Source organism: Dendrobates tinctorius, unplaced genomic scaffold, assembly GCF_039654945.1.
Source record: "Dendrobates tinctorius isolate UK_male_01 unplaced genomic scaffold, ASM3965494v1 ptg000184l, whole genome shotgun sequence".
In the NCBI taxonomy this organism is placed as follows: domain Eukaryota; kingdom Metazoa; phylum Chordata; class Amphibia; order Anura; family Dendrobatidae; genus Dendrobates; species Dendrobates tinctorius.
The window spans coordinates 11,777,458-11,797,453 of record NW_027361851.1 but is presented as its reverse complement, the minus strand read 5'-3'; the positions used below and the strand labels follow the sequence as shown (position 1 = coordinate 11,797,453).

At 40.8% G+C, this 19,996-nt stretch overlaps 1 protein-coding gene across 3 annotated transcripts in view; it reads left to right on the top strand.

Annotated features, from left to right (window-relative positions):
• Positions 1–19,996, top strand: part of LOC141055130 (netrin-1-like) — a 317,167-nt gene that overhangs the window by 169,341 nt on the left and 127,830 nt on the right. For all 3 annotated transcript variants that reach the window (XM_073552107.1, XM_073552106.1, XM_073552105.1), the window contains one exon: positions 12,099–12,248. In XM_073552107.1, the coding sequence (XP_073408208.1) occupies positions 12,099–12,248 (150 nt within the window). The remainder of the gene's footprint in view (positions 1–12,098; positions 12,249–19,996) is intronic.

Here is a 19,996-nt window from a genome sequence, read left to right as displayed (position 1 = left end):
GAGTTCAGTTTTTGACAGGTTCAGTTTCAGATATAGTGAGGACATGATATTAGACACAGCGTTTAGACAATCGCCGGTGTTTTCTAGAAAGGTTGGCGTGATGTCAGGAGAAGAAGCGTAAAATTGGGTGTCATCAGCATAGAGATGGTACTGGAACCCAAATCTACTGATTGTTTGACCAATAGGGGCAGTGTACAAGGAGAAGAGGAGGGGGCCTAAAACCGATCCTTGGGGGACCCCAACAGTAAGGGGAAGGTGAGAGGAGGAGGAACCGGCAAAAGATACAGTAAAGGAGCGGTCAGAGAGATAGGAGGAGAACCAGGAGAGAATGGTGTCCTTGAGGCCAATGGAACGGAGCATAGTGAGGAGGAGCTGATGATCCACAGTGTCAAATGCTGCAGAGAGATCCAAGAGAATTAGCATGGAGTAATGACCATTTGATTTAGCTGTTAGTAGATCATTAGAGACTTTAGTGAGGGCAGTTTCAGTGGAGTGTAAAGAGCGGAAACCGGATTGGAGAGGGTCGAGAACAGAGTTTTCTGAGAGACAGCGGATAAGACGGGAGTGGACCAGGCGTTCCAGGAGTTTAGAGAAGAAGGGAAGATTAGAGACAGGTCTATAGTTAGTGGCACAGTTTTGGTCGAGGGATGGTTTTTATGGTTTCCCTTCCTTCATATCTTTTCTATCTGGCATTGTTTTCCCACCTGTGAAAGTAGGGTGAGGTAGGGGAGACAGGGTCAGACGACGTTGAGTGGGGGCGCCAAACAACCGTATCTATTAGGATGCCAACCTCCACGGCAAGGAAGGGTGCAGATAGTATATTGTAGCCTTTAACAGGGCTTTTAAGGAAATTTATTGATTATTTACTCATGATTATTTACTCACGGTCATAGGTGTTTTTTAATTTATATTGAATAAAATTAAATTTTATGGGAATACATGTTCACCTCAATATTATGTTATATTCCTTTCTTATAATGATTTTGTGGTACTTGATAAGTAACAGTCATCTTTTATACCTTTGCTCTTCCAGGCTATCTTCCATGAACTCTGCCTGGAAGATAAGAATGCCTCCAGTGTTCATCGTACAGTTTTTCTCCTCCCCTTCTCTTTATACATCCCTTTCATGTCATATGTGAGGCTGGAAATGTTGCACCTGCGCATTCTGCATGCCATCACTCCGCCGCACTGTGGGTAATTCACCTACTATGCGCCAGACATCATTAGCAGCGGAAGTTGTAGAAGTTTTAGGGACCCTCTGGCGCCTGCGCACATAAGAATTGAAGACAGTGCCCACAGAAGGGAGGAACATAGCAGAGAATCAATGGCAGGCAAAATGCACAGGCATGGAATTTCCAGCCTTTTACTTAATGTCACCTGTATACAACCTATATGCACATACTATTAACTAAAAAACCGCAAAACGGTGTTTAACTCCTAAATAAACTGTGACAAATTTTTTCATCCATGATTGTGTCTCGCCCAGAGCGGGGTACTCAGGTTGCCGGGCAGCGTTAGATTCAGGAGGTCACGGGGGTGGCAGCCGTGCCCATTGCCTGTGCTCCAGGGACAGTGAAATGGGGGTTGAAAAATAAAGTAAAAATAAAAGAAATTTGAAAAAGAATTTGTGACGCCAGTTGGAGTGTTCGACTGTAAGATAACCGGCACTGCAGATGATCCCAGGGGGGGTAGATGGTGATGGCAGTGCAGGTGTTTAACCCCCTCCAACTAGGGCTGACCCCCAGAGATTGTGATGGAAGTAGATGGCACGGAGTAATAAGGCAGGAGACAAGGAAAGTCACTTTATCATTTACTGAAGTTCAGATGCAATTCAGAGGGTAAAATACAACTTTCTCACCAGGTTTACAGTCTGCTCTGCATGATGGGAGTTATCCTTCTCTCTGCTGTGACTCAGTGTAAACTTCCTGCTATTCTAATCCTTTCAGGGACCAAGGCTTCCCGGAGTTTGAAACTTCCAGTACAGCCACTTACTCACTGTGTTTTCTCCCCCCGGCAACTTGCAGCTTGAATCCTGTGTGAAGCACAAGTTCCTTCTTGCACAATCCTTCACTCATCCTTGGTTGCTGTAGTCTTCCTGGGAGAAGACACTCTGCTGTTGGTTGTATGAACCTCACAGTCTCTTAGCTTAGCATCCGACTCTAAAAGCATAGATGGTCTAGGGGCTGATTCCCTGATTCCTCTCCCTGGAAGGAGCACATGTTACTGCTCCAGGAACATTCTCCATTTTCTCTTCACCATCTTCCTGACAGAACAACTCGTCTCCTCCCCCTCCCAGTTAGGGTATGTCTCCAAAGCTCTAAGCTTCAGGGAAGTAAGGGAGGGAGGTAAAATTGTGTGTGTGCAGTTGTCTCCAGCAGAGAAAGCATAACTCCCATCATTTACAAAACACATAAAACATATTTGACCATTTTGTGGCGGCAAAGACACAGGGCGCTACATTCCCCCTAATTAAAGATAGCACGTCCTCGGGCTACACCACTGAACGTAAGAATATAACAAAATGACGTAACATTTAACCTGAGTATAGGTGAGCAGTCAAATTAACTGAGTCGTGGATTACAGCTCAAAACCACTTTTGATTGGTTGAATCGCCCCTGAGTGCAGCCGCAGGACACACAGACCATAATATGAAGTTCACTGCACTGGCTGTTTTAGGTGGCTTCCTGCCAAGGCACGATGAACGGGCTTTCCTTTCAAGTTTATGAGTCTTTACAAGAGTTCTTGTACTAGAATAAAGCATATTAACTACTGAAATCTCACATTAGTCCATGTGGGCACATCTTCTTCAACATTTTTAATAACGTTACATAAGGCATAGTTCAATATATGTACAAACTGAAAACAAACTTATTAATCTTAATACTCTATGAGAATATTTTACAAATCATTTCTATAGCGAGAAGGGGTTTGTCCCTGTGTACTATGCTGTGATCTGTGCAAAATATGAATGCTAGTCAACTTCCTATGACTATTTGAACCTACCATGGGTACAACAGGTTCACTGCTGACAGTGGGCAAGTTTTCTGATTCTTCCACATGCAAAGTGTCAGTGGTTGACATTAACATTTTGTCACTTCCAGAACAGTTTGATGTCTCTGGTAAAGACCTTTGTGGGAACACCATCACTGGAACTACCACTGAATTGTCAACTTGTAGCCAAGAGCTACGGAATTCACCTAGAACAGTGCAAATCTTTGTATCAGTCTTTTCCATTAGTTGAGGATCTTCCTTAGTCTCAACTCTTTCACTTAATTGTGCTGGACATACTTTCAGATTGTCTCTGGATATGGTAGTACATGTTTTTCCACCATCTTTGGAGATGGTACACACTTTGCTGTTGTCATAGCAATATGGTTGAATAGTGTAAGGCTGGGCCTCCCATTGGTCATCTAACTTGTGGTTTCTTCTCTTTTTCTTTAACACTTGTTCACCTGGTGGTAAGGGGGTTGCCACAGCATGTCTATTAAAAGTTCCTTTCCTGTTATTGCCTAGCTTGAGCAAGACTTTCCTCTACACATTGCTGAACTTTTTGATACTGCAATTGTCTTTCTGTGTTCCAATCAGTGTCCAATTGCCTGGATATGGTTTCAGGAGTTAGGACTCCCATTTCTAGTTTACCTGGCCATGCTCGCATCAAATAACCCGGGGCATATCCTGTTGAGCTGGATGAGATATGATTGTACATTTTAATCAAATCAGGCAATTTCTCAGGCAATTGGTTCCTTTCCTCTCAGTTTTTCGCAAAGACCATTGCCTTGTGGGTGGTATCGTGTAGTTCTGATCTTTTTACATCCATAGAGGGAGCAAAATTCTTGGAAGACCTCTGCTTCGAAGGCTGGACCTCTGTCTGTCAGCACTTGATCTGGGTAGCCATGGGGTCTGCAGAAATATTCTTGGAATGCCTTTGTAGCTGTTCTTGCTGTTTGGTCTTTCACCGGAATGACCACTAGGAAACGGGAATAGTGATCCACTATTGTTAAGGCATAAGTATACCCTGATCGGCTTGGGGATAGTTGCACGTGGTCTAAGGCCACCAATTCCAGAGGCTGTTTAGTGATGATGGACTGCAAGGGGGCAATTTGATTGGCAGAATTCTTTCTTCTGAGATTACATGGGCCGCATTCCCTACACCACTGTTCAATAGCCCTTCTCATATCTGTCCAGAAGAAGCGGTCGCGGATGACTACTTCTAGCTTTTTCCAACCAAAGTGTCCCGCTTGATTGTGGTAAGCTTCTAAGACCATAGGCAAGTCTTTTCTGGGGACCACGATCTGCCATACCAGTTCATGCGTACGTGTGTTAATAGCTCTTCGAACCAACTTGCCATCAAAAAGGAACAGCTTCTTTCTCTCCTTCCACAACTGTTGGCCATCTGCAGGCGCATTAGGAGCTGGAAATTAAGCTGGAAATGAAGGAGTTCTTTGACAATACCTAAAGCCGGGTCACTGCTATGGGTTTCTGCCCAACCATGGTGGGGTAGTGGATTAAGGGAAACTTTGTGAATGGCAAGACTTCTCCCTGTCACGTGGTTAGAGTCTTGGGAGGCACTTTGGCGGTGGAATGCCAGCATCTCTATTTCCTCCAGATCTGTTAGATCTTCTGCTGGATCAGGAGCATTTGGCATGCGAGACAAGGCATCAACATTGGCGTTTTTAGTGCCAGCTCGGTATTTAATGACAAACTCATAATTGAACCACCGAGCCATCCATCTTTTCTCCAAGGCGCTGAGCCTGGCGGTCTCCAGATGGGTTAAAGGATTGTTGTCTATATAGATGGTAAATTTAGATGAGGCCAAATAGTTCTTGAACCTCTTGGTCACTGCCCAAACGATAGCCAAGAATTCTAACTTGAAGGAGCTATATTTGGTAGAGTTCCTCTCAGTAGGACAAAGCTTCTGACTGGCATAAGCAATGACTTTCTGCTTACCCTGTTGCTCTTGAGACAGGACAGTTCCTAACCAACACTGCTGGCATCGATGTGCAGGATAAATGGCCGCTCATAGTCTGGACACGCTAAGATCTCTTCTCCAGTAAGAGCTTGCTTAAGGCTGTTGAATGACTCATCCAACCAAACATTCCACTCTATCAGGGGACTCTTGCCTCTGACCTTTTTGGGTTGGCCAACTAGGAGGTCGTGAAGGGGGGCTGCCAATTTAGTAAAGTGTTTGATAAAGCATCTGTAGTATCCCACTAGGCCTAGGAATTGTCTGACCTCTTGGATGTTGTTGGGTACCAGCCAGTCTCTGATGACAGTCACTTTGTCTGGTTCGGGTGCTACTCCCTCTGCACTCACGACATGGCCTAATTACTGCACTTTGGGCTTTTGGAGATGACATTTAGATGGCTTTACCTTTAAGCCAAAGTTGGACAACGCCTCAAAGACCTCGGCCAGGTGTTGCAGATGTTCCTCATAGGTCCTGGAATATACAATCACATCATCCAAGTACAATAGAATGGTCTCAAAGTTCATATGTCCCAGGCAACATTCCATAATTCTCTGAAAGGTCCCGGGGGCACTGCTCAATCTGAACGGCATGTAATTAAACTCACATAGTCCCATAGGAATAGTGAACGCAGTTTTTTCTTTGTCTGCTTCAGCAACAGGAACCTGCCAGTACCAGCTGGTTAAGTCCAGAGTGGAGAAGTACCTAGCTGATTTTAACGCTGCTAGAGACTCCTCTATGCTCAGTAAGGGGTATGCATCTTTGTGAGTAATTTTGTTAAGTTGCCTGAATTCTACACACATGTGCATGCTACCATCTTTCTTTTTGACCAACACCAGGGGAGCTGCCCAAGGACTATAGCTATCCCTGATTACCCCTGCTTGTTTCATTTCTCTTAGCATACCTTTTGCACACTGATAATTAGCTGGAGGTACTGGACGATACCTCTCTTTGATAGGTGGGTGATCTCCGGTGGGGATATTATGTTGAAACCCTGTTACCTGCTCAAAATCCAAGGGATGCTTTCTGAAAACCCTCTCGTATTCTTGTACCACCCGCTGCACTCCATTTTTCTGATGTACAGGAGTGGAGTCGGTGCCAACATGTATCTTTTGGAACCATTCCTCCATCTGAACAGAAGAGCCATTGCCATCCATCGCTTCGGACGGATCCAAGGGTTCTACAGCCTGAATATCATTGTTGCTGACTGTGAATAGTTTGGCTATGGTTGCATAACGTGGCAAGCGAGCTTCCTCCTCCCCATAGTTCAGAACACGTACCGGGACCCTTCCTTTTTTAACATCGACCATCCCCCTTGCTGTCAGCACAGTAGGTCTGCTTTCTGAATAGACTGGCTCAAGGAGGCCTTGATAGTCCCGTCCTCTGATGCCTATGTCAGCTGTGCACCAGATGAGAGTCTCACTCCTGGGGGGAAGCATAATGGAGTTGGGATCACGCACCCTTACACTACCAGTTTTTTCACCAATTAACTCCTCCTGCTGTTGCTGGACAAGGGCCTTGATTTCTTTATTGAGGGCATGCTGCTCTTTGTACGGGGCCGACTCAGCTATGTCTTGCAAAATGGCGATGACCTCACTTAAACAATTTTCAATCACATTTGTACCCAATGTTATGATATGTGGATCTCCTGCCGGTGTGGGTCAGTCGTCGCTGCTGTTGTGGCATTCTCTTTGGCCGTCGCCATGGGAGATCATCCGGACTCAATGCTAATTGGATCCTCTCTGTGGGGGAACAAGTCTGGAGAGTCTGAACAGTTTTACATAAAGCAGCCACACTTTTAGTCCGTTCCTGTACTTGCAGCCATAAATCTGCAGTAGAATCATCAACTGGAGTCTGCACATGCTGTACTGCAGGCACCTGGGGTGAGGATACTGCCCCCTGGTAGTATGTAACTGCTGGATATCTAACTGGCTCAGTGCAATCATAGGCAGATTCTCTTAAGATACGGATGGATCTGTCCATAAACTGAACAAAGTCCATGTCAGGGTTCTGCAATGACATCATGCGCAGTTGTGCCTTACTGGAATCATACATAAGACTTTCAATGAACTGCTCTTTCAGCATTTTGTTTTCATCTCTTACACAGTCTGGATCAATTTGTTTAATGGCCTGCAGCGCCTCCTGCAGGTTAAGGGCATAGTCTCTAACAGTGTCCTGTGATTTCTGTCTGCAGCTGAAAAATCGCATCTTTATTTCTGAAGCAGTACGGGTGTCAAAAGTATCCCTTAGTTTAGCAAGAATGTCTTTTACAGTCTTTTTATCAGTTGCTGGCCAAGATTTAACTTCTCTCTGAGCAGCGCCACTGAGCTGACTTGTAAGTATTCTGACTTTTTGCTCCTCTAACATAGTGTAAATTTCAAACATGCTGCGCAGCTTCTCCTTGAAGTCACTTAAGGTGTGCGATTCGCCATTGCACTGTGGCAGCCATGTCGCACCCGGTATATAAGGCATGGTGAGAGGCAATATGGTAGCTGCAGCTGCTGCACCCTAAGCGTCGCCGGGCTTAGACATCTTTCCCTCCAGTTAACCCTTGCAGGGGTGTGACTCACCGCTTCAGTTGCTGCAGGTCATTGCTCCTGTAGGAGGAGAAATAGAGCTGGAGCAAGTGTCTTTAGATCTAGCATAGCCTTTTGGATATCAATTCATAAGCACTGATTTCTCAATGACTGGGGAAAGAACTGGCCATGTAAAGCAATTGCTGGACTTGTCTTTGAAAGAGCAACATAAACATATAAATAGTTTGAGAGGTGAAATCCCGCTGACTAGAGATGAGTGATTAAATTTGAGTAGAATTTTTTTGGAACTTTAATTTTACAAAAATTAACATTCAATAAAGTATGGATTTTTTGTTAATCGCTTTTGCACATATTCAGAAAAGTGGTGGCTGCTGGCCACCAATTTCCTGAGCATTAAAGGGCCATAAAAAGATTAGAAAAAAAACAAACTATACTCACCTGACGGCTCACAAATCTGGCCAGCCAGCTTCTCACCATATCCTGTCCGGTTCTTGCTGCATGTATTGATATTGCACTAAAATTGCTGATTCTGCGCAAGCAAGGTCACGGTGCATGTCATGACGTTATAATCATTTTGCAAGCTTGCACAGAACCATTCCAGGCCTCACAATCCTGGTTCAGTGTGACAGGTCCAGGGATTTCAACACGAGTGCCAGGGATTATAACATGCAGCTAGGATGAGATAGTGAGCAGTATAATGATTTTTTTTCTAAATATTATGTTTGTTAGGCTTGAGGTCCGTCAGAACATAATTTGGGACATTCAATTTGCAATGAATAACTTCTTTGTGAATCAAATTTCCCAGGAAAAAAATTTGCAAACAGACAAATTCAAATTTTGCCTGATCTGCTCATTTGTACTGCTGACAGCTTCACAATAAAAGTTTTAATCACTACTTGGACAACCCTTTCTTACATGGTCTCCTATGCGAAAGAAAATACATTTTTTACTCACCTCCCGCACTGGTGTAATTCCAGGTGTTATTTCAGTGATTGCACTGACTTGCAGTCATTAGTGGGTACCGATATTTTGCATTACTCATCCCTCCTTTAGATGAAACTCAGATGTCCGAAAGAAATGTGAGCAATTTATCAGTGGTTGCTGATAGGCTACATGGCTCAAAGGGCATACCAAGGTCATGCTAGCTTTCAGAGTCCCAACATATCAGAATTAGTTCCAGTGTAGGAGGTTAGTATAAGTTTTTTTACATTTTACATGGGGGACTAGGGCATGTTAAAAGGGGTTTTTCCAAGTAGTGAACAAATCTCTTAAGAAATATAGCACTGGCTTTGCAAGCTGACTGTAGCTGAGCAGCATCTATATTTTATAACCTGCGGAGCAGACTGCAGCTATTTCTTGCTGTTCTGCAGAAGATAATGCTATGTATACTGACTACAGTCGTCGGGGATGGAGGTTGAACAAACACTGGAGACATGCCTGCCGTCTTCCTGAACATTGGTAGAAACTGATTTTTAATTAATAGTCAGAGTTGAGCTAGAATTCAAGCTTCTAAGGGAGCAGTTACACTGGCTGATAATCCAGAATGAGCATTTAAACAGATTGCTGATCACCCAACAAATGATAAAAATGCTGTTTAGTCAAGTGAAATATTAAGTTTTGCTTAAAAATCATTTTTCTCAGCGGCAGAATGTCCTGTCTAGATGGAGGGGAAGGAATAGCAGCCATCCACACTGCAGCTCTCGGTCTTCCACATGTGTTTTCTAATTTTTTAGCCAACCAGTGGCCTCAGGGCCATAGGAAATGAAAACCTACACAGAGGACTCATAAACTGCAGTGGAGGGCGTATAAGGAGTCAGATGATGGCATAGGACAGGGGAGTATAATTCGTTTTTTAAACCTCTTCCTGACCCTCTAAAGAAACCAGCAAAATGGCGGCCAGATTTGTTCATCTCTAGCCAGTCTCGACATTGTAGTCCTGTCCCTATATGAATTGTTTATTTCAGATATATACTGCTACCTGGATCATGTTGATATTCTGAACTATTCACTTTAAGGGCTATATGTCATTTGGATATGAATTTGAAGATCACTACAATCAAAGTTTTCACACGTTTATTCATTTGTCTTTCTGATATACTACTTATTTATACCAGCACTCTGGTGTCTGATTATAATTCATTTATGTTTTTTGTTTTATTATCATTATTTCTTTTATATATCTGCACTTATATATATTCTTTTCATATATATGTATGTATTTATGCTCTGTAATTGTATATGGGTGATAAGTAATTTGGTATATATGTTATTTATTTATATACTTTATTATGAATATGCATCACGAATATCTGGTTTTTGATTTTGGTTTCTTTGTTCGATTTATTACTTTTTTCTTCTTTCTTTAATATGTGTTATTTATAGCCCTTGATCTTACACTATTGTGATTGGCTCAATTATCTGATAGGGCATTGTACATATGGAGCGTTTCTATATCTTGATCAGTATGTATAATTTAGATGGTAATTATTTATGGAACTATTCCACGCAATATTGGTTCTGGTTTGTTTTTCGTTTGAAACTATTCTTACCAACTATTAATATACTGTGTCATTTTTGCTTAAATAGATCAATACTAATAAATATATAGAACGTCCTTTTAGGCATATAACACGCTATACATATATCACAGGCAACCGCTGTATGGAACTGTCCTGCAAGTACCGTAATTGTCCTGACTACTATGCATTACTGGCCATATAATGATTAGAGTCTGATGGCTCTTGCTTTTAAGGTTGCATACAAAGAGCAGTCATTCCCTTTTGCAAGACTTAACTAGATATATACTCTGATTTTTAAAACTATATGGCCGGCAAATATCTTATGGAATTGTTGCACGTATTATTGACCACATCATGTTTTTTCAAAATTATCATCACTAACTTGTAATATAATCTTGGATTTGATAGTCTATTATGCAATGGTCACAAAGAACGGTTTTTTTAGACCTTTAATGCGTTTTACAATTTCATGGCAGGTGCATTACATTTGCCGGGCAAGTGATTGTCTTGATGGCTGCGCGCCGCTTGCTGCGTAATGACTAGGGTCTGACGGCTCCCGGTTTCATGGTTGCTGGAATGCACTGCCGTCATTCATTGACGGCGCTGACTTCTTGTGCTCCAACTACCAGGGACGTGGACCTATGATACGGTCATGTGCGGAGTGGACGGTGCGCTAATTAGATCCAGACAATCGCCCTTTCCTTACAGCTGCACTAAGCGGTAAATCTGCTGAGTGATGTGTGATTGGTCGATGACCCTTACTTAAAGCCAAACAACTCCCCACACTCACACACGCCCCCTGAGGAAGAAAGTGATGAAACGTACGTCGGGGTTTGAAGGAACTTACCAGCACTGCAGCACTTTATCCACTCGTGTACACCACTGATATTTAACCAAGGTAATACGGATAATTTTAAGCTCTTTCTTTGTTAGGCAATTGCATGGAAATTTACTAAGGCTAAAATCTTTTATCCATGTATATATGCTGTATTGAAACAAGAGAGCTTTTGCCTTTATATACCCACTCAGTTCAATATGATTTCAGTGGTTTAGTGCAATACGCCCTTTTATTTTTTTGATGCTTTTTTGCAATGCTTGTATGGTCTTTTAGATTGGCACCATGTTTATTATTTGTAACAATTGGTCCTTCTTTTCATATATGGAAATAAACTTGTATTAATAAAGCATGAACTTTTAACGGACCTATTGGCTTCCTTTGGTTCTTTGCGGTGCATGAGACGTTTATGTCTATTAGTGCACTGATGGTTTTTCTTATGTTATTTATTGAACCTTGAAATTTGTGGACTTTTTTGATACTTACCTATATGAATTGTGTAGCACAGACACCGGACTTCAGCTTTACTAATAACGTAATCATGTATCTGGGATTACATATGCATGTGCAATCCCAACGTGACCTCTGTTGCCTTTATAAAACATATGTAGGTTAACAGGTTATGGATGGGCCTCTACTTATACACCAGTGTTGAGTGCTTGCACATCAGCCCTTAAAAAATAGTACCACTATACTGGCTGAGAAGGATATGAGGAATCTCATTTTTTTTTCTAAATTGCCCTGGTAAAATTAAAGCTAAGCTTGAATTGGTCGCTTTGGGCAACAAATAAGAATTGTTCCCTTGTCTGGGAATTCCAATTCTTCCATTTTAGGAAAAGACTAATGGACTTCTTCCCTAAAAAGGATGCATTTGCCAACTGATGCATGGAGTAGTCAAAGTCCTCATCTTAATGCTATAGAAATGTTGTGGGAGCAGTTCATAGTCCAGTAAAATTTCTAATATTGGAAACATTTACATAGATGCTGTAATTGCTGTACAAAGGGTAAGTAAGTAGAAATAAGGGCGACACCAAATCAATAGGCATCAACCAAATAAATACTTCAAAAGATATCGAAAATAAGAGAAAAAAAAATTCAGTATACATATCCTTGGACAAACTAGTTTACTATTTAAAATATAATGGGTAAAGAGTAAGACATGATTTTTCTGGTATTCTGAAGATGTCGCGAAAGTATAATGTTCTAAATATTAAAAAAAATGCTAATAACAATTTTATTTTCAGCCTGCCAATGTCACCCAATTGGAGCAATCAATGCCATGTGCAACCAAACAACAGGCCAATGTCAATGCAAAACTGGAGTTACTGGTTTGACTTGCAATCGTTGTGCCCAAGGATACCAGCAAAGTCGATCTGCTCATATGCCTTGTGTCCGTAAGTAATTAAAAACATAGACTGGCTCTTGCTCTTTCACTAATGGACAGAATTATTTAAATCAAACAATACATTTTGCTAGCCAAATATGTTAATTTCTCTTAAAATATAAGAAATGAATCTTATCCAGTAGATAGAGGATGTCATTTTTCTGCAGAAAGTTTTCTCTTATTGAGTAACTGTCATGATTCAGAGAAACTTTGAACCATTTATATTATATCTATTGTGACAACACTGCTTTTAATCTTAATTATGAAGTCTATTTTAAAAGCCCTGTAGACCTAGGCCATTGTCTGAATGCTGCCTACTGAATTTATGTGTTTTTCTTCAGCTGGTCAAGAACCATAAACTGATGTCATATGAGTAGTGTTGAGCATTCCGATACAAATATCGGGCATGGGCCGATATTCGCTGTATCGGAATTCCGATACCGAGTACCGATATTTTTTCAATATCGGATACCGGAATCGGAAGTCCCCATAATGCAATGAGCCACTGTTGTGGCTGTGATTGGCTGCTGAAATGATGTCATCCTGATGCGCGGTCTGTGCGCATCATGTTGTGGGGTCTGTACGGGCCTGCCGGGGGCCTGTGCCGGCTGTCGGGGGCCTGTACTGGCTGTCGGGGGGCCTGTACGGGCCTCTCGGGGGTCTATGTGGGCCTGCCGGGGCCTGTACGGGCCTGCCGGGGGCCTGTGCCGGCTGTCAAGGGCCTGTATGGGCCTCTCGGGGGTCTATGCGGGCCTGCCGGGGCCCTGTGCGGGCCTGCCGGGGCCTTACGGGCCTCTCGGGGGTCTATGCGGGCCTGCCGGGGGTCTTGTGTGTGTGCAGGCATTGTCCGAGGGGACTACAAGTGCCTGCTACAATGACAGTGATTGACACATTAGCCAATGATGGGACAGTAGTAGTCCCATCATCCGGCTAATGTGTTGAATGTAAAAGAAAAAAAAAAAAACATACATACTACATACATACTACATACAGTGGCATTTAAAAGTTTGGGCACCCCCTGGTCAAAATTACTGTTATTGTGACCAGTTAAGCAAGTTGAAGATGGAGTGATCTCTAAAAGGGCTAAAGTTAAAGATGACACATTTTCTCTGTATTTTAGGCCAAAAAAATTATATATTGTCATTTTTTACATTTTAAAAATTACAATAAGGAAAATAGGCCAATGCAAAAGTTTGGGCACCCTGCATAGTTAGTACCTAGTAGCACTCCCTTTTAAAATATCACAGCTTGTAAACACTTTTAGTAGCCAGCCAAGAGTCTTTCAATTCTTGTTTGATGGATTTTCATCCATTCTTCCTTGGAAAATTCTTCCATTTCTGTGAGATTCCTGGGTCGTCTTGCATGCACTGCTATTTTGAGGACTAGTCACAGATTTTCAATGATGATCGAATCGGGGGACTGTGAGGGCCATTGAAAAACCTCTAGCTAGCGCCTTTTGAGGTAGTCTATTGTGGATTTTGATGTGTGTGATTATTATCCATTTGTAGAAGCCATCCTGTTTTCAACTTCAGCTTTTTTACACATGGTGTTATGTTTGCATCAAGAATTTGCTGAAATTTCATTGACTCCATTCTTCCCTCTACCTGTGAAATGTTCCCTGTGCCATTGTCTGCAACACAACTCCAAAGCATGATTGATCCATCCCCATGCTTCATGGTTGGAGAGATGTTCTTTTCCTGAAATTCTATGCAATTTTTTCTCTGCACATACCTTTGATCATTGCGACCAAAGAGTTTTATTTTAACTTCAACGATTCACAGGACTTGTTTCTAAAATGCATTGGGCTTGTTTAGATGTTCTTTTGCATACCTCTGATGCTAAATTTTATGGTGAGGGTGCAGGAGAGGTTTTCTTCTGATGACTCTTCCATGAAGGCCATATTTGATAAGGTGTCTCTGAACAGTAGAACAATTACCACAACTCCAGAATCTGCTAAATCTTTCTGAAGGTCTTTTGCAGTCAAGTGGGGGTTCTGATATGCCTTTCTAGCAATCCTACAAGCAGATCTCTCTGAAATTTTGCTTGGCCTTCCAGACCTTATCTTGACCTCCACTGTTCCTGTAAACTGCTATTTCTGAATTACATATTGAACTGAGGAAAGGACAACTTGAAAACGCTTTGCTATCTTCTTATAGCCTTCTCCTGCTTTGTGGGCCTCCACCATTTTCATTTTCAGAGTGCTAGGCAGCTGCTTAAAAGAACCCATGGTGGCTGTTTTTTCGCACAAGGTTAGAGGAGGCTATGTGTTTCTAAACCTGTGGAATCTGCATCAGCTGGCCTTTCCTAACATTGAGGGTCAACAAGCCATATCCCTTACAGGCTAATTAAGGTCTGAAACCTTGGCCAAAGTTATCTGAGCACACAAATCTCCAAAGGTGCCCAAACTTTAGCATTGGACCATTTTTCTTTTTGTAATTTTTAAAATGTGAAAAAATTACAATGTGTATTACTTTTTAGCCTAAAATACAAAACAAATGTGTCATCTTTAACTTTAGGCCTTTTAGAGATCATTTTATCTTCAACTTGCTAAACTGTTCACAATAACAGTAATTTTGACCAGGGGTGCCTACACTTTTGCTTGCCACTGTTTATACTACATTCATACAACATACATACTATATACATACTTCATATATACTACATTCACACAACATACATACATACTACATACATACTACATATATACTACATTCATACAACATACATACATACTACATGCTACATACATACTATATACATACTTCATATATACTACATTCATATAACATATATACATACTACTTACATGCTACATATATACTACATTCATACAGCATACATGCATACTACATATATACTACATTCATACAGCATACATACTACATATATACTACATATATACTACATTCATACAACATACATACATACTACATACATACTTCATATATATTACATTCATACAACATACATACATACTACATACATACAAAATATACTACATTCATACAACATACATACATACTACATATATAATACAGTCATACAGCATACATACATACTACATACTACATACATACTACATTCATACAACATACATACATACTACATACATACTTCATATATACTACATTCATACAACATACATACATACTACATACATACTACATACTATATACATACTACATACATACTACATATATACTACATTCATACAACATACATACAACATGCTACATACATACAACATACATACTACATATATACTACATACAATACATTCATGCAATACATACATATAGACATACAGTACATATAACATAGAGTACATACTCACCATCACTTGTCACTTTGATCCCCGAAGCCAGTGTCATCTATGGAAAAATATGAAAATAACAAACAACATATATACTCCCTGATCCACAGAAATACACGAGTGTCCCACGACGATCTCCCGTGGAGAAGAGCAGCATCATCTGATGCCACCGCTCTCTGCGGGCCCCAGGAATACAATGACGGGAGGTAGGTATCCTTCCGCACTTTTTTCCTCCGCCACTGTAAAAAACATAGTCCCTAGTCTCACTTTTGGCATTGCTGTGTGAGAAAGTTCCCATGCAGCATTTGCCATAAAGTGAGACTAGGGACTACTTTTTTACAGTGGCGGAGGAGCCCCCTAGAGAGCGGTCGCATCAGCTGATGCTGCTGTTCTCTATGGGAGATCATCATGGGACACTGGATTTCTGCGGATCAGGGAGTATATTGCTTGGTTGTTTTTTTCATATTTTTGCACAGATGACATTGGCTTCGGGGAACAAAGTGACAAGTTATGTTGAGTATGTACTCTATGTTATATGTACTGTATGTCTATATGTATGTATTGTATGAATGTATTAATGTATTGTATGTAGTATGTAGGTAGTATGTATGTTGCATGAATGTAGTATATATGAAGTATGTATGTAGTATGTCTGTATGTTGTATGAATGTAGTATGTATGCAGTATGTATGTAGTATGTATGTAGTATGTATGTTGTATGTATGTTGAATGTCTGTAGCATGTTGTAGTATGTATGTAGCAAGTATGTTGTATGTCTGTAGCATGTTGTATGTATGTAGTATGTATGTAGTATGTATATAGTATGTATGTATGTTGTATGAATGTAGTATATATGTAGTATGTATGTAGTATGTATGTTGTATGTATGCATGTATTGTATGTAGTATGTATGTAGTATGTATGTAGTATGTATGTTGTATGAATGTAGCATATATGTAGTATGTATGTATGTTGTATGAATGTAGTATATATGAAGCATGTATGTAGTATGTATGTTGTATGAATGCAGTATATATGAAGTATGTATGTAGTATGTATGTTGTATGTCTGTAGCATGTTGTATGTATGTTGTATGTATTTAGTATGTATGTAGTATGTACTATGTATGTACGTATGTTGTATGAATGTAGTATATATGTAGTATGTATGTAGTATGTAGTATGCATGTGTGTATGTTGTATGAATGTAGTATATATGTAGTATGAATGTAGTATACAGTATATGTAGTATGTATGTAGTATGTATATTGTATGTATGCATGTATTGTATGTAGTATGTATGTATGTTGTATGAATTTAGTATATATGAAGCATGTATGTAGTATGTATGAATGTTGTATGAATGTAGCATATATGAAGTATGTATGTAGTATGTATGTATGTTGTATGAATGTAGTATATATGAAGTTTGTATGTAGTATGTATGTATGTTGTATGATTGTAGTATATATGTAGTATGTATATTGTATGAATGTAGTAAATATGAAGTATGTATGTAGTATGTATGTATGTTGTATGAATGTAGTATATATGAAGTATGTATGTAGTATGTATGTTGTATGAATGTAGAATATATGTAGTATGTATGTTGTATGAATGTAGTATATATGTAGTATGTATGTAGTATGTATGTATGTTGTATGAATGTAGTATATATGTAGTAGGTATGTAGTATGTATGTTGTATGTATGTTTTTTTTTGTTTTTTTTTACATTCAACACATTAGCCGGATGGTGGGACTACTACTGTCCCATCATTGGCTAATGTGTCAATCACTGTCATTGTAGCAGGCATCGCCCGATGGGACTTGTAGTCCCATCGGACGATGCCTGCACACACGCAAGACCCCCAGCAGGCCCGCACAGATCCCCGACAGCCGGCACAGGCCACCGGCAGGCCCGTACAGACCCACGGCAGCCGGCGCAGGCCCCCGGCAGGCCTACAGACCCCCGGCAGCCGGCACAGGCCCCCCGGGAGGCCCGTACAGACCCCCGACAGCTGGCACAGGCGCCCGGCAGGCCCGTACAGACCCCCGGCAGCCGGCACAGGCCCCCGGCAGGCCCGTGCAGACCCCCGACAGCCGACAGGCCCCCGGCAGGCCCGTACAGACCCCCGACAGCCGGCACAGGCCCCCGGCAGGCCCGCATAGACCCCCGACAGCCGGCACAGGCCCCCGGCAGGCCCGTACAGACCCCGCCCGCACACACAGACACGCACAGTGTCCGCCCACGCACCGCCCACACTCTTCCCCCCCTCCTGAAATGGATGTACCATGAAAGAAAGGGTTTTTTTTATTCCGATATTTCCGTCCCATTGACTTGTATGGGACTTCCGGTATCTGAATCGACAATACCGATACTTTTTGGGGTATCGGTCCGATCCAATCCGATCCGATACTTCTCAGTATCGGATGGTATCGCTCAACACTACATATGAGTTTTAAGGTTAACTTTCATTGATGAATGGCTACTGTTTACCTCTTATATCAGCTCCTACAGTTTATTGTATTATATTTGGAAGACAGGGACATAGGGTAATTGAACAATCAATGTTTGTCAATGTTAATTACCCATTGTACCATGCTGTATAGCTTGGTGACCTGCAAAACAGTGAAGGATGAGCTATGCAGATTGATTACATGCTCAAGCTATGAGTTTAATCTCATCCCACCTACCCCCCTGACCTATACATGATGGCCTGGACCATAGATGTAGGTATAAAAAGAGACAAATATCTTTATGCAGAAGAGTCTCTATAGCACAACAGCCAAGGCATCATGGCACCATCAAGGGGAACACAGATTTGACATTTTACAGGATGCCAGCTTAAGGGACCATGGTTCAAATCCATTGACCATCACTGAACCAATGGAAACATTTGGGGAATAAGGTCCTGGGAAAAAGAGGAAGAGGGGAAAAAAGAGGGTGCGTGCTATCTAAGCGTAGTGGATGAGTCAATTCAGTTTGGTGAGAGAATTACAACTTCAAACTTGCTCACCTTGTGTGGTTGTGCTAAGAGGCACAACACTGGGAAAAGTTTGCAAACAAGGGTGAGCCTTCCACCGGTGTGCTGCTCGTCTGTAATAGCATGGAGATTATTTTCCTTTCCCAGAAAGAAATTTTCATCGACGTGATATTGCGAATAAAGAAGTTTCAGGGCGCTTCCTTTAGAGGATCTTTAACTCAATTTGGAGCAAGTAGGTTATATAGCCAAATAACTGAGTATCTCTGATGTTAAATCAGATGATATTTTATTAGTTAAGTGAAATGCAAAATTTTTTAAAAAACAATAAAAACATTAAAACATTTTTTGTTATAAAAAAACACAACGCGTTTCGGCTGTGTAGGCCTTCATCAGGTGTATAAAAGATGATTTTGTTGTAAGCTATTTATACCCCATTTTCCTTGCTAATCGGTGTGGTTATAATAACTGAGGAACCAATCACTAATTATCAAACTCTTTAGCAGTTAAAGTACATATATTGTAACTTCATCCCCAATAAAAGAATGTTGTGCACCCATATTAAATTACATCATCCCTCCTTCAGGGTTAAAACAGTATATCTGTAAATTTTAGGCAATCAGACATATCATTGTACATGTTCCACAAAAAAAAAACCTGTTCATATGCCTGAATAAACACCTCACTTCTCTTGGTGCAAGCGGTCACGCGGTAAACTGGAAGCACTGCAGGTACTAAAGATCATAAATAAATAAATAACAAAAAAATAAAAAAAAATCATCAAAAAAATGTTTAAAAAAAATTCTAATTTTTTTTTTGTTTTTTCCCCCCTCCCTTCCAAAGAAATTAAAAAAAGGAAAAACAAGACAAAGGGGGAATCTATTGATTGATCTATACGAGATCGGAGATCGCATTCAGTCCTTCAGGGTACAGGCTCTTTGGCATTAAGAGCTGCTTTTCTGTTTCTCATTGCTGCTGGTATTTGTTCTATTGGTGTGACCTTTATACATTCAAAGTTTTTGTTATGTATAAGAGTGATGTGCTTAGATAAACTTTGTTTTAAAAACCCTATTTTCACATTATGTCTATGACCATTCATACGATTTTGTAGTGACTGTGTAGTGCGGCCGACATATAAAAGTTCACACACACAGGTCACCACATACACAACAAAATCAGAACCACAGGTTAATTCTTGGGTAAAATTGTATGTGGTATTGCTGTTTTTTATATTTAAATTTTTCTTACCATGATCTATAATTTTACAACAGTCACAACGTTTTTTTCCACATTTAAAAATTCCTTTTTTCTCATTTTTTGAACAGATTGCGGCACATTTATTGGTTTTGTTTTTTTTGGGGGGTGTAAATAACTAGGTTCTATATAATTTTTAATCGTTCTACCTCTTCTAAAGACAATATTAGGTCTTTTTGGGATAAGATCTTTCAGTATTGGGTCTTTCCT